Genomic DNA, 15,029 nt, shown 5'->3' with positions numbered 1-15,029 from the left:
TTGCTTCCAATCTCACTTCTTAAAGATGTATCGTTTGCACTGACAGCAGAACCAAGTGATGGTGTAAATGTGCGTTCACATAATACAACGCAACAATGTGCACATTGTTATATTTGTTCAATCAGACATCCCTGTGATAGAATAACATAAGGGTGTGGCACTGGAGAGGTTTAAACAGCATATTCCAACAACGTACTGGTTGAGCAAGTTTATGTAAAGTTACCTGTAAGTTAGTGTCAGAATTAAAAGAACAATTGTCAAAGACATGTTAATGTGTGAGACACCGAACCACTGTGAGAAACATACATCTCTGCGATAAACGATTGCACAAGTCAGTTTTCTGTAGAATGAATAGCTCACATTTCATGAAATGCTGAACACATTGATGCACATTGAACAACTTGCAAATAACTGAATCACTTCAGTGATAAAAACTAAATAGAATCTATGCAAACATATAGAACATTTTTCTTGTTTTTTTAAATACATTTTAATAGTAACTGACTGTTGTAAGGCAGGCATTTTTCCTCAGGCAGAGAGCATTCCTGCTTGGTAATTCCTCAACTGATCTCAACATGGCTGCCGGGTCATAAACGTTCTCATTTAACAGCTAAACAGTACACTACAAGATGTTTCTGAAAACATATGAGGTGAGATATAGACATTACAGTAACAGAATATTGATTCATATTTGATCAGCGCTGCCTAGTTTGACCGTTTGATAAAGTTTGCAAGTGATTGACAGCTGCCTCCGTTGAATGAACAGCCAATAGGAACGCTCTCTCTCTGAAATGACCTGTGATTGGCCAAAGTCTCCCGTCACAGGCTAGATTTTTTAAAGCCTGAAAACAGAGGAGGTGCAGAAGTTTAGTTTTCTCTCAGAACACTTGATTTACAATATGCTGAAAGGTTATTATGGAATTGTTGCCCAATGATGCCAAAATATTCTGCCTACTGAAGCTTTAATATGTTAATATGTAGTACAGTTTAGTCAAGCTAGCAGAATGGCTCTAGGAGTGGCAAAGTCAGTCAGCCGATCCAGACTGAAATATCTCAACAACCACTGGATGAGTTACCATGAAATTTGGTTCAAACATTCAATGTCTCCCTCAGTATCACTTTGGTGATCCCTTCACTTTTCATCTAGCGGCATCAAGTCAAAAAAGTTATTTGTCCAAACCTTTGGTTTAAGGAACAGCGTGTAGCATTTAGGGGGATCTATTGATAGAAATGGAATACAATATTAGTAAGTATGTTTTCATTAGTGTATAATCACCTGAAAATAAGAATCGTGGCTCTGGAGGGCACCCTGGCCGAGACCCAGTCGCGTTACACTACACAGCTAGCAAGCCTCCAGACCATGGTCACAAACCTGGAGGCTCAGCTGTCCCAGCTCTGCGCCAACATCGCCACCACCAAGCAGGAGTACGACATGCTGCTGGACCTCAAGACGCGGCTGGAGTTGGAGATCGCGGAGTACAGGAGACTGCTGGATGGGGAGGATGAAAGGTGAGACGGAGAGAAACACTGATACAGTGAAAAATAAATATCCACTCCAGTTTGATTTCATGTCAGTATGTTCTAGACTAATGCTTTCTTCTTTCTTCTTCTCTCCATTACCAGCACAAGACAAGGTAAGCATGCATATAATTCATATTTTATCATTGAAATACTACTTGATTTTTAACTGGGTTTGAGAAATGTGATGTGATTCGCTCATGATTGTTGTATCTTTTCTTTTCCTCAGTGGTCACAAAGGTCATCACAGTGGTGGAGACAGTTGTGGATGGAAGGGTGGTCGGGAGCAGCAAGACCGTTGATGTGGATGTGGATGAGATCGAGTGATAAATTGGAAGCACTGGCAAAAAAAATATAATATTTGCCACAAAATGGCATCAATGTCATTAAAATAAATTTAAAAACCCTGCAACAATTAAAAAAAGCTGCTGTAGTTCAGTAAAAAAACAACTAATTGTACCTCCTCACAGTACGTAACACCATGTCAGATATTTATGGAATATACATTGTCAGATTTTGATATTTGAATGGGTCATTTTGCATGTGATGACTGAAACAATGAAAGAATGTTTAGACGTTGTGAAGAGGATGACAGTTTCACTGAGAGTCAACTCATCAGTTTTGACCAGCAAGATATGTGCAAGTGGTTATTGTGCAAATTGTAGACAATTGTACTGACTCTTTGCACAGGTGCAATTTGCTTGAATGAATGAGAAATTCTAATCTGTTGTGAAAAAACAAACTAATGGTTCAGAGATTTGAACACATTGTTTTGAAAAAAGTAATTCTCATTCGAGAATTGAGCCAAAGCGAATGAGAAAGACTGTAACAAGGTGTGGCAAGTCAGCCTTCCTGCCTTTTTGTCTCAGTGGCCAAACTAACAACCTAGTAGGGCACCTAAAAATCCCCTGTGACTCACAAAGCATTTTCCCCATAGACTACCATTATAAAAGAGACGTCAGTGGAACTCTTGAGAGGACTCATCAAAGTGCAAACAAGGTCAATTATTATTTTGGAATTTCTAAACCATCAATGTTTAATATTTTTTTGTTTTTTTAGAGCCTAGAAAAGCAAAACTTTCATTGGAATAAATGTGCACCATTGGTTGTCAATTCTGTAAACTGCATACAAGCTCTGCCCCCTAGTGGCCAAACATTGGTTGAAGCAGCTTTAATCAGTGTAATGAGGGGCTGGGACCGATCCCAGCATGCATTGGGTGAAAATTAAGCAAACTCCCTTGACAAGTTGCCAGTCCAGTCTAATTCATGCTCACATCCAAATGTGCATGAGGACTTCTGGAGAAAGCAGATTCAAATGCAGGACTCTGCATAACTGGGCTTTGGTTCCAATACCAGTGTTTAATTAATGAGCTGTATGCCTCACTGTGTGGAAGTGACTGGAATCATTCTTTTATGTGTAAGGCAACATCAGGCTTGACTTAAACATTGCTTTCCTAACAAATAAATACAAACATATACTGTAAATTTATTGAATTGTTATTTATCATTAAAATAATAAATCGTACACCAGCAACTAGGTAAAAAATCTTCAAAATTAACAGTAAGTATATATATTTATATATATATATATATATATATATATATATACAGTATATATCTATATATTTAAATGCCGATGGGTGCCCCTTCCTCATTTTCTGCATTGAGGTAACAAATAAACAAAAAAAGAAATGAAGAAAGAAATACACTTTTCACCCCTCTAACTGTCTTTCTAATACTTTATCATCTGCCCTCATAATAAAATTGTAGTGAAATGTAGTGAAACTTATTAAACACTTTTAAGCCAACAATATCAGGGACCAATTGGTTATTTATATTATAATAACTACAGTTATTTCTGAGAATAAAAATCTTAATTCTTTGTCTTAAAACCATTGCGGTGTCTGATGTGTACTGCGGTTTATGGGGCTAGGGTTAGGGTTCTGGGGGGTTGAAACCTAACCCAGAAGGTGGGGCTCCAAATCCAAATTTTGCCTAGGGCTAGAAAAAGGGCTAGAGCCGGCCCTGGACACTGACACAGCCTCAAGCTTTTTAGGTTTCACAAATCTGTCAAAAATAATCATAACAAGGACCTACCAAATATCCAAAGTAACTCTTGTCAGGACGACCTTTAGTTCATCTCAAAACCATGCCACTATCAAAACATCATTTGGAATTAAGACACAAATAAGTCAGACAAGACAACGTGGTAGTCAGCAAACTGGCATCATTTTATTGCATTCACATGTGTATGTGAAGGAAGAATTGGATTCATATGTTGCTTGTGGTTTTCAGGTGTGGCACCTGGTGTTGCGTTTGCTGCACGAGACACATTAGATGTAGATGATTATGATGATGTTCTCTGGGTGGAGGAGGAGGAGGACATCACTTTGCCATCCCTCAATTCCTCTGTGACTATTACCACCTTGGTAGATGAGGAGGAACTTGAACTTGAACCAATAACACCAGCACTGAGGAGGGGGAGAATCACAGTGCTTGCATTAAGTATCGGTATAATACCTCACTTTACAGAGATAGTAATTAGTTTAAAATGAAAGGACAGAATAATTCTTTGCAGACAAATTACCTGCCCTCTCCGTCCATGAGCCTCCTGTATTCTGCGATCTCCATCTCCAGACGGGTCTTGATGTCGAGCAGCATTTTGTATTCTTGGCCCTGGCGTTCCATGTCAACACGCATACACGTCAGCTGTTCTTCCAGGCTCGTCACCTGAAACTGGAGGCCCTGGAGCTGCATGGAATACCGTCCCTCTGTCTCTGCTAAGGTGCCTTCCAGGGACGATTTCTGGAGGAGGAAGGTGAAGAGAAGGAGTGATTAAACTGAAAAATACAGAAGGTGCATCAAATTGTATGTAAATGCCGTAGGTCGTTATCATTTACCATGCTGAGTTGGGACTGTAGCTCGATCTCCAGGCCTTGCAGTGTGCGACGGATCTCAGAGATCTCTGACCTGGACGTATTGAGACTCTCTGTGCTGGCTGCCACCTCCTTATTCAGCACCTCTGACTGCAGTAGACATGGGAGAACATCAGTGTCATGTATAACTACATATGTTACATACGTACCAATCTAAATAGGCAATGAGAAGTTACTTAGTCAATTAATATCATCACCAGGGTTTTGGCCCAGTCTTACCTTTGATTGGAACCAGCAATCAAGGTCTCTCTTGTTCTTGGCGGCCGTGCCCTCATACTGCTCACGAATTTCAGTCATAATGAGGCTCAGGTCTGGCTGTTGTTTTGCGTCCACCTCCACATTGATCTGTCCGCCCATCTGGGTTCTCATTGATAGCAATTCCTGTTGAATAAGAGGAGTTTGGTAAAAGGTGGATGATTGCGGAACTGTTTGAGTAGATTTTATTCGACATTCGGAGACAGCAGATTAAATGCAAACCCAATCAGATGACTGCTGTCAAGTGTTTGCTACCCACCTCCTCGTGGTTCTTCTTGAGGAAGATCAGCTCCTCCTTGAGGCCTTCTATCTGCATCTCCAGGTCTGATCTGGACAGTGTCAGCTCATCCAACAGTCTCTTTAGACCGGCGATATCTGCCTCCACTGATTGACGCATGGCTAGCTCATTTTCGAACCTGTGAGGCAGCAAGAGATCGGACATTTGCAACTTAACATCAATGTATACATCTTCCATGTTTTGCTTCCAAGTTATTTCAGAGCTTTTTTTCCCTATTTTACTCTGTTTCAGACACTCTCTGTATCTCATCCCGATACTTACTTGGTTCTGAAGTCGTCCGCTGCCAGTTTTGCATTGTCAATGGACAGATAGATGCCTCCATTGGTACAGGTGGCCAGCTGGATCTGTGTGATGAAGCAAGGTTTCATTTGACATAATTAGTGCAATTCTTTCATCAAACTGACTCCAAAGAGACTCTGTAAATGAAATATGCAGACGACAACACCTTATAAAAGCACTGAATGGAACACGAGGATAGTAATGGTCTCCGCAAAATCATGCTTTGCCACTCGGGGTAAGATAAAGTTCAAAGGCACCACATATTAATCTGATAGCTGCATTGTATTACAGTGTGACATGCTTTGGTATCTCATTCAGGAATCAGAAAGTCATGTGACATACCTTGTTTTGCAGGTCAGCAATGGTGGCCATGTACGCGGAGTAGTCACGGGAAGAGGGGGAGGTCTTACTCTCCAAGAACTGGCGGATCTTGAGCTCCAGTTCAGCGTTGGCCTTCTCCAGGCTGCGCACCTTGTCCAGGTAGGAGGCCAGACGGTCGTTCAGGTTCTGCATGGTGGCCTTCTCATTGGCCCCGACATGGAGGTCCATGTCGGCGGAGCCTCCGCCGAAGCCTCCGCCGAAGCCTCCGCCATAGCCTCCGGATGATCCCCCTCCAAAGCCTCCGGATGATCCCCCTCCAAAATAACCACCTCCACCGCCGAATTTGCCGGAGGAAACTGAGATTTTTGACCCAGAGCCACCTGCACCACCATACACGCTGGTCGCCCTTTGCGATGAGACTACTCCACCACCACCACCACTACCAGAGAGTCTTCCATAGCCAATCATGCCTGAACGCTGGGAAAACATCGACATTGTGAAGAGTGCTCAGGAGGTCTACCTGCCTTGGAGAGAATGAGATGGACTGAGATGCAGAGCTTTGCCTCTGCCCCCTTTTTATCCTGCACAAGGCTGCTGCTGCCTCCGGCTGTGGGTGGGGGCGTGCAGGACTGCAAGGGAGGAGCATTACCTAAATGGTTGCTCTGCCCCGCCCATCACACACACCCTTCAGGCTCATTTTGTGTCACGACCAGAAGGAGGAAGAGGGATTAAACTTAATCCCATTTTGTTAGTCAAGTTACTGAATTCATCCAAACCTCACAACTACCTGCAAACCTCATACAATGGCTTCATTATTCCATGCATCCTTTAAACCCATGCGCCATACTAATGTGCATGAAGACAGGGCATCCTTGTGAACCTTTATATTTCATTTCTACAAAGTATACTGTAAATTGTGAAACAGACACGCCCGTTACTGTCAGCCTCAGGTTAGTTATTCAGTCAAATCTGGCTGGGTTTTTTCCATCTTCAGGTGAGGTGTCTTAACTGAATTTTGTGACCTGATTCTTGAACAAGACTGATACACTGTGCTGGCCAAACCTGTTATGTTACCAAGGCAGCAAGCATTGCAAACACTGTCAAATAGATCATTATGATAGTTGTGTTTTTCACTTGACTCTCAGCCAGCAAACTTCTTCTCACACACCTCTTTGTCTTTTCTCTCTATTGGTTCTTTTGTCATAGTTTCGGTTATTTATCGCATCTTAAATTTCAATTTTGATACTCTCTTTTTTGATTTGCTCAACAATAGCCTGTAGGGTTTTCAGTTATAAGCAGTTTTTATAGACTTCAATGATGTCAGTCGATACCTGGCCTTATTCAAGACTGGGCACAGCACTGCTGGAAAACCACAGATGTGCCTGTTCTGTATTTTTCTTTGCATTGTACTTTGGCATGTCCATCATTCCCAAACAAGAACAAGCGCTTGCTTGTTTGCTCCTTTCCATTTTGCCACAGTATTTAGTTCAAGTCTTTACAGGCATTTTGCTTCAAGAGTTGTTTTACTTCTAACTAACAAATTACTATTGCAGACTGCACATCTACAGCCTGGAGTTATACAAGCCAGATGTTCCTTTTTACTGCTGATATTCATTTCGAGGTTGCAAACTCATCACATGCATGTGCTAAACGGCTATAAATAATGCCCAAGATAGTTTGAAACCCCAGTAATATATGAGTGAAGATATTTTTCTCTCACTGGAGATAGCATTTTCACACCAACACACCAACTTCTTATGTGTACACACAGCTTAGTTGCACTTCATTAAGGGTTTCACTGCCTCATTCGCAGATGCCGCACTCAAGTTCACCTGCAAGTATGTAAGTAAGTAAATTTAGTGGTGAACGTCATTGTCTCTTGACATTTGTACCATTTAAAAAATGTTGCTTCCAATCTCACTTCTTAAAGATGTATCGTTTGCACTGACAGCAGAACCAAGTGATGGTGTAAATGTGCGTTCACATAATACAACGCAACAATGTGCACATTGTTATATTTGTTCAATCAGACATCCCTGTGATAGAATAACATAAGGGTGTGGCACTGGAGAGGTTTAAACAGCATATTCCAACAACGTACTGGTTGAGCAAGTTTATGTAAAGTTACCTGTAAGTTAGTGTCAGAATTAAAAGAACAATTGTCAAAGACATGTTAATGTGTGAGACACCGAACCACTGTGAGAAACATACATCTCTGCGATAAACGATTGCACAAGTCAGTTTTCTGTAGAATGAATAGCTCACATTTCATGAAATGCTGAACACATTGATGCACATTGAACAACTTGCAAATAACTGAATCACTTCAGTGATAAAAACTAAATAGAATCTATGCAAACATATAGAACATTTTTCTTGTTTTTTTAAATACATTTTAATAGTAACTGACTGTTGTAAGGCAGGCATTTTTCCTCAGGCAGAGAGCATTCCTGCTTGGTAATTCCTCAACTGATCTCAACATGGCTGCCGGGTCATAAACGTTCTCATTTAACAGCTAAACAGTACACTACAAGATGTTTCTGAAAACATATGAGGTGAGATATAGACATTACAGTAACAGAATATTGATTCATATTTGATCAGCGCTGCCTAGTTTGACCGTTTGATAAAGTTTGCAAGTGATTGACAGCTGCCTCCGTTGAATGAACAGCCAATAGGAACGCTCTCTCTCTGAAATGACCTGTGATTGGCCAAAGTCTCCCGTCACAGGCTAGATTTTTTAAAGCCTGAAAACAGAGGAGGTGCAGAAGTTTAGTTTTCTCTCAGAACACTTGATTTACAATATGCTGAAAGGTTATTATGGAATTGTTGCCCAATGATGCCAAAATATTCTGCCTACTGAAGCTTTAATATGTTAATATGTAGTACAGTTTAGTCAAGCTAGCAGAATGGCTCTAGGAGTGGCAAAGTCAGTCAGCCGATCCAGACTGAAATATCTCAACAACCACTGGATGAGTTACCATGAAATTTGGTTCAAACATTCAATGTCTCCCTCAGTATCACTTTGGTGATCCCTTCACTTTTCATCTAGCGGCATCAAGTCAAAAAAGTTATTTGTCCAAACCTTTGGTTTAAGGAACAGCGTGTAGCATTTAGGGGGATCTATTGATAGAAATGGAATACAATATTAGTAAGTATGTTTTCATTAGTGTATAATCACCTGAAAATAAGAATCGTGGCTCTGGAGGGCACCCTGGCCGAGACCCAGTCGCGTTACACTACACAGCTAGCAAGCCTCCAGACCATGGTCACAAACCTGGAGGCTCAGCTGTCCCAGCTCTGCGCCAACATCGCCACCACCAAGCAGGAGTACGACATGCTGCTGGACCTCAAGACGCGGCTGGAGTTGGAGATCGCGGAGTACAGGAGACTGCTGGATGGGGAGGATGAAAGGTGAGACGGAGAGAAACACTGATACAGTGAAAAATAAATATCCACTCCAGTTTGATTTCATGTCAGTATGTTCTAGACTAATGCTTTCTTCTTTCTTCTTCTCTCCATTACCAGCACAAGACAAGGTAAGCATGCATATAATTCATATTTTATCATTGAAATACTACTTGATTTTTAACTGGGTTTGAGAAATGTGATGTGATTCGCTCATGATTGTTGTATCTTTTCTTTTCCTCAGTGGTCACAAAGGTCATCACAGTGGTGGAGACAGTTGTGGATGGAAGGGTGGTCGGGAGCAGCAAGACCGTTGATGTGGATGTGGATGAGATCGAGTGATAAATTGGAAGCACTGGCAAAAAAAATATAATATTTGCCACAAAATGGCATCAATGTCATTAAAATAAATTTAAAAACCCTGCAACAATTAAAAAAAGCTGCTGTAGTTCAGTAAAAAAACAACTAATTGTACCTCCTCACAGTACGTAACACCATGTCAGATATTTATGGAATATACATTGTCAGATTTTGATATTTGAATGGGTCATTTTGCATGTGATGACTGAAACAATGAAAGAATGTTTAGACGTTGTGAAGAGGATGACAGTTTCACTGAGAGTCAACTCATCAGTTTTGACCAGCAAGATATGTGCAAGTGGTTATTGTGCAAATTGTAGACAATTGTACTGACTCTTTGCACAGGTGCAATTTGCTTGAATGAATGAGAAATTCTAATCTGTTGTGAAAAAACAAACTAATGGTTCAGAGATTTGAACACATTGTTTTGAAAAAAGTAATTCTCATTCGAGAATTGAGCCAAAGCGAATGAGAAAGACTGTAACAAGGTGTGGCAAGTCAGCCTTCCTGCCTTTTTGTCTCAGTGGCCAAACTAACAACCTAGTAGGGCACCTAAAAATCCCCTGTGACTCACAAAGCATTTTCCCCATAGACTACCATTATAAAAGAGACGTCAGTGGAACTCTTGAGAGGACTCATCAAAGTGCAAACAAGGTCAATTATTATTTTGGAATTTCTAAACCATCAATGTTTAATATTTTTTTGTTTTTTTAGAGCCTAGAAAAGCAAAACTTTCATTGGAATAAATGTGCACCATTGGTTGTCAATTCTGTAAACTGCATACAAGCTCTGCCCCCTAGTGGCCAAACATTGGTTGAAGCAGCTTTAATCAGTGTAATGAGGGGCTGGGACCGATCCCAGCATGCATTGGGTGAAAATTAAGCAAACTCCCTTGACAAGTTGCCAGTCCAGTCTAATTCATGCTCACATCCAAATGTGCATGAGGACTTCTGGAGAAAGCAGATTCAAATGCAGGACTCTGCATAACTGGGCTTTGGTTCCAATACCAGTGTTTAATTAATGAGCTGTATGCCTCACTGTGTGGAAGTGACTGGAATCATTCTTTTATGTGTAAGGCAACATCAGGCTTGACTTAAACATTGCTTTCCTAACAAATAAATACAAACATATACTGTAAATTTATTGAATTGTTATTTATCATTAAAATAATAAATCGTACACCAGCAACTAGGTAAAAAATCTTCAAAATTAACAGTAAGTATATATATTTATATATATATATATATATATATATATATATACAGTATATATCTATATATTTAAATGCCGATGGGTGCCCCTTCCTCATTTTCTGCATTGAGGTAACAAATAAACAAAAAAAGAAATGAAGAAAGAAATACACTTTTCACCCCTCTAACTGTCTTTCTAATACTTTATCATCTGCCCTCATAATAAAATTGTAGTGAAATGTAGTGAAACTTATTAAACACTTTTAAGCCAACAATATCAGGGACCAATTGGTTATTTATATTATAATAACTACAGTTATTTCTGAGAATAAAAATCTTAATTCTTTGTCTTAAAACCATTGCGGTGTCTGATGTGTACTGCGGTTTATGGGGCTAGGGTTAGGGTTCTGGGGGGTTGAAACCTAACCCAGAAGGTGGGGCTCCAAATCCAAATTTTGCCTAGGGCTAGAAAAAGGGCTAGAGCCGGCCCTGGACACTGACACAGCCTCAAGCTTTTTAGGTTTCACAAATCTGTCAAAAATAATCATAACAAGGACCTACCAAATATCCAAAGTAACTCTTGTCAGGACGACCTTTAGTTCATCTCAAAACCATGCCACTATCAAAACATCATTTGGAATTAAGACACAAATAAGTCAGACAAGACAACGTGGTAGTCAGCAAACTGGCATCATTTTATTGCATTCACATGTGTATGTGAAGGAAGAATTGGATTCATATGTTGCTTGTGGTTTTCAGGTGTGGCACCTGGTGTTGCGTTTGCTGCACGAGACACATTAGATGTAGATGATTATGATGATGTTCTCTGGGTGGAGGAGGAGGAGGACATCACTTTGCCATCCCTCAATTCCTCTGTGACTATTACCACCTTGGTAGATGAGGAGGAACTTGAACTTGAACCAATAACACCAGCACTGAGGAGGGGGAGAATCACAGTGCTTGCATTAAGTATCGGTATAATACCTCACTTTACAGAGATAGTAATTAGTTTAAAATGAAAGGACAGAATAATTCTTTGCAGACAAATTACCTGCCCTCTCCGTCCATGAGCCTCCTGTATTCTGCGATCTCCATCTCCAGACGGGTCTTGATGTCGAGCAGCATTTTGTATTCTTGGCCCTGGCGTTCCATGTCAACACGCATACACGTCAGCTGTTCTTCCAGGCTCGTCACCTGAAACTGGAGGCCCTGGAGCTGCATGGAATACCGTCCCTCTGTCTCTGCTAAGGTGCCTTCCAGGGACGATTTCTGGAGGAGGAAGGTGAAGAGAAGGAGTGATTAAACTGAAAAATACAGAAGGTGCATCAAATTGTATGTAAATGCCGTAGGTCGTTATCATTTACCATGCTGAGTTGGGACTGTAGCTCGATCTCCAGGCCTTGCAGTGTGCGACGGATCTCAGAGATCTCTGACCTGGACGTATTGAGACTCTCTGTGCTGGCTGCCACCTCCTTATTCAGCACCTCTGACTGCAGTAGACATGGGAGAACATCAGTGTCATGTATAACTACATATGTTACATACGTACCAATCTAAATAGGCAATGAGAAGTTACTTAGTCAATTAATATCATCACCAGGGTTTTGGCCCAGTCTTACCTTTGATTGGAACCAGCAATCAAGGTCTCTCTTGTTCTTGGCGGCCGTGCCCTCATACTGCTCACGAATTTCAGTCATAATGAGGCTCAGGTCTGGCTGTTGTTTTGCGTCCACCTCCACATTGATCTGTCCGCCCATCTGGGTTCTCATTGATAGCAATTCCTGTTGAATAAGAGGAGTTTGGTAAAAGGTGGATGATTGCGGAACTGTTTGAGTAGATTTTATTCGACATTCGGAGACAGCAGATTAAATGCAAACCCAATCAGATGACTGCTGTCAAGCGTTTGCTACCCACCTCCTCGTGGTTCTTCTTGAGGAAGATCAGCTCCTCCTTGAGGCCTTCTATCTGCATCTCCAGGTCTGATCTGGACAGTGTCAGCTCATCCAACAGTCTCTTTAGACCGGCGATATCTGCCTCCACTGATTGACGCATGGCTAGCTCATTTTCGAACCTGTGAGGCAGCAAGAGATCGGACATTTGCAACTTAACATCAATGTATACATCTTCCATGTTTTGCTTCCAAGTTATTTCAGAGCTTTTTTTCCCTATTTTACTCTGTTTCAGACACTCTCTGTCTCTCATCCCGATACTTACTTGGTTCTGAAGTCGTCCGCTGCCAGTTTTGCATTGTCAATGGACAGATAGATGCCTCCATTGGTACAGGTGGCCAGCTGGATCTGTGTGATGAAGCAAGGTTTCATTTGACATAATTAGTGCAATTCTTTCATCAAACTGACTCCAAAGAGACTCTGTAAATGAAATATGCAGACGACAACACCTTATAAAAGCACTGAATGGAACACGAGGATAGTAATGGTCTCCGCAAAATCATGCTTTGCCACTCGGGGTAAGATAAAGTTCAAAGGCACCACATATTAATCTGATAGCTGCATTGTATTACAGTGTGACATGCTTTGGTATCTCATTCAGGAATCAGAAAGTCATGTGACATACCTTGTTTTGCAGGTCAGCAATGGTGGCCATGTACGCGGAGTAGTCACGGGAAGAGGGGGAGGTCTTACTCTCCAAGAACTGGCGGATCTTGAGCTCCAGTTCAGCGTTGGCCTTCTCCAGGCTGCGCACCTTGTCCAGGTAGGAGGCCAGACGGTCGTTCAGGTTCTGCATGGTGGCCTTCTCATTGGCCCCGACATGGAGGTCCATGTCGGCGGAGCCTCCGCCGAAGCCTCCGCCGAAGCCTCCGCCATAGCCTCCGGATGATCCCCCTCCAAAGCCTCCGGATGATCCCCCTCCAAAATAACCACCTCCACCGCCGAATTTGCCGGAGGAAACTGAGATTTTTGACCCAGAGCCACCTGCACCACCATACACGCTGGTCGCCCTTTGCGATGAGACTACTCCACCACCACCACCACTACCAGAGAGTCTTCCATAGCCAATCATGCCTGAACGCTGGGAAAACATCGACATTGTGAAGAGTGCTCAGGAGGTCTACCTGCCTTGGAGAGAATGAGATGGACTGAGATGCAGAGCTTTGCCTCTGCCCCCTTTTTATCCTGCACAAGGCTGCTGCTGCCTCCGGCTGTGGGTGGGGGCGTGCAGGACTGCAAGGGAGGAGCATTACCTAAATGGTTGCTCTGCCCCGCCCATCACACACACCCTTCAGGCTCATTTTGTGTCACGACCAGAAGGAGGAAGAGGGATTAAACTTAATCCCATTTTGTTAGTCAAGTTACTGAATTCATCCAAACCTCACAACTACCTGCAAACCTCATACAATGGCTTCATTATTCCATGCATCCTTTAAACCCATGCGCCATACTAATGTGCATGAAGACAGGGCATCCTTGTGAACCTTTATATTTCATTTCTACAAAGTATACTGTAAATTGTGAAACAGACACGCCCGTTACTGTCAGCCTCAGGTTAGTTATTCAGTCAAATCTGGCTGGGTTTTTTCCATCTTCAGGTGAGGTGTCTTAACTGAATTTTGTGACCTGATTCTTGAACAAGACTGATACACTGTGCTGGCCAAACCTGTTATGTTACCAAGGCAGCAAGCATTGCAAACACTGTCAAATAGATCATTATGATAGTTGTGTTTTTCACTTGACTCTCAGCCAGCAAACTTCTTCTCACACACCTCTTTGTCTTTTCTCTCTATTGGTTCTTTTGTCATAGTTTCGGTTATTTATCGCATCTTAAATTTCAATTTTGATACTCTCTTTTTTGATTTGCTCAACAATAGCCTGTAGGGTTTTCAGTTATAAGCAGTTTTTATAGACTTCAATGATGTCAGTCGATACCTGGCCTTATTCAAGACTGGGCACAGCACTGCTGGAAAACCACAGATGTGCCTGTTCTGTATTTTTCTTTGCATTGTACTTTGGCATGTCCATCATTCCCAAACAAGAACAAGCGCTTGCTTGTTTGCTCCTTTCCATTTTGCCACAGTATTTAGTTCAAGTCTTTACAGGCATTTTGCTTCAAGAGTTGTTTTACTTCTAACTAACAAATTACTATTGCAGACTGCACATCTACAGCCTGGAGTTATACAAGCCAGATGTTCCTTTTTACTGCTGATATTCATTTCGAGGTTGCAAACTCATCACATGCATGTGCTAAACGGCTATAAATAATGCCCAAGATAGTTTGAAACCCCAGTAATATATGAGTGAAGATATTTTTCTCTCACTGGAGATAGCATTTTCACACCAACACACCAACTTCTTATGTGTACACACAGCTTAGTTGCACTTCATTAAGGGTTTCACTGCCTCATTCGCAGATGCCGCACTCAAGTTCACCTGCAAGTATGTAAGTAAGTAAATTTAGTGGTGAACGTCATTGTCTCTTGACATTTGTACCATTTAAAAAATGTTGCTTC

General features: G+C 41.6%; 2 protein-coding genes across 2 annotated transcripts; both read right to left on the bottom strand.

Moving 5' to 3' along the window:
* Positions 1-3,727: 3,727 nt before the first annotated feature.
* LOC141764080 (keratin, type I cytoskeletal 13-like) lies at positions 3,728-6,154 on the bottom strand. Its single transcript, XM_074629012.1, has 7 exons — positions 5,628-6,154; positions 5,268-5,350; positions 4,968-5,124; positions 4,673-4,834; positions 4,418-4,543; positions 4,105-4,322; positions 3,728-3,988 (listed from the first exon to the last, which is right to left on the bottom strand). Exons 1-7 carry the CDS (start codon positions 6,099-6,101, stop codon positions 3,865-3,867), a joined length of 1,344 nt encoding a protein of 447 aa, XP_074485113.1. The 5' UTR covers positions 6,102-6,154; the 3' UTR covers positions 3,728-3,864.
* Positions 6,155-11,238: 5,084 nt separating this feature from the next.
* On the bottom strand, positions 11,239-13,665 carry LOC141764087 (keratin, type I cytoskeletal 13-like). Its single transcript, XM_074629026.1, has 7 exons — positions 13,139-13,665; positions 12,779-12,861; positions 12,479-12,635; positions 12,184-12,345; positions 11,929-12,054; positions 11,616-11,833; positions 11,239-11,499 (listed from the first exon to the last, which is right to left on the bottom strand). The coding sequence occupies exons 1-7, from the start codon at positions 13,610-13,612 to the stop codon at positions 11,376-11,378; spliced, it is 1,344 nt and encodes a 447-aa protein (XP_074485127.1). The 5' UTR covers positions 13,613-13,665; the 3' UTR covers positions 11,239-11,375.
* Positions 13,666-15,029: the final 1,364 nt, after the last annotated feature.

Source organism: Sebastes fasciatus, chromosome 3, assembly GCF_043250625.1.
Source record: "Sebastes fasciatus isolate fSebFas1 chromosome 3, fSebFas1.pri, whole genome shotgun sequence".
Lineage (NCBI taxonomy): Eukaryota > Metazoa > Chordata > Actinopteri > Perciformes > Sebastidae > Sebastes > Sebastes fasciatus.
This window is presented reverse-complemented; position numbering and strand designations above follow the sequence as displayed.

Excerpts from the sequence above, each read along its gene's own strand:
- LOC141764087 (XM_074629026.1), bottom strand. The coding sequence starts at position 13,612 with ATGTCGATGTTTTCCCAGCGTTCAGGCATGATTGGCTATGGAAGACTC. Across the intron at positions 12,636-12,778 it reads GCGGACGACTTCAGAACCAA|GTTCGAAAATGAGCTAGCCA; the intron begins GTAAGTATCGGG and ends GCTGCCTCACAG. Across the intron at positions 11,500-11,615 it reads CTCATGGACGGAGAGGGCAG|TGCTGGTGTTATTGGTTCAA; the intron begins GTAATTTGTCTG and ends CCCCCTCCTCAG.
- LOC141764080 (XM_074629012.1), bottom strand. The coding sequence starts at position 6,101 with ATGTCGATGTTTTCCCAGCGTTCAGGCATGATTGGCTATGGAAGACTC. Across the intron at positions 4,544-4,672 it reads ATTGCTGGTTCCAATCAAAG|TCAGAGGTGCTGAATAAGGA; the intron begins GTAAGACTGGGC and ends TGTCTACTGCAG. Across the intron at positions 4,323-4,417 it reads TACAGTCCCAACTCAGCATG|AAATCGTCCCTGGAAGGCAC; the intron begins GTAAATGATAAC and ends TTCCTCCTCCAG.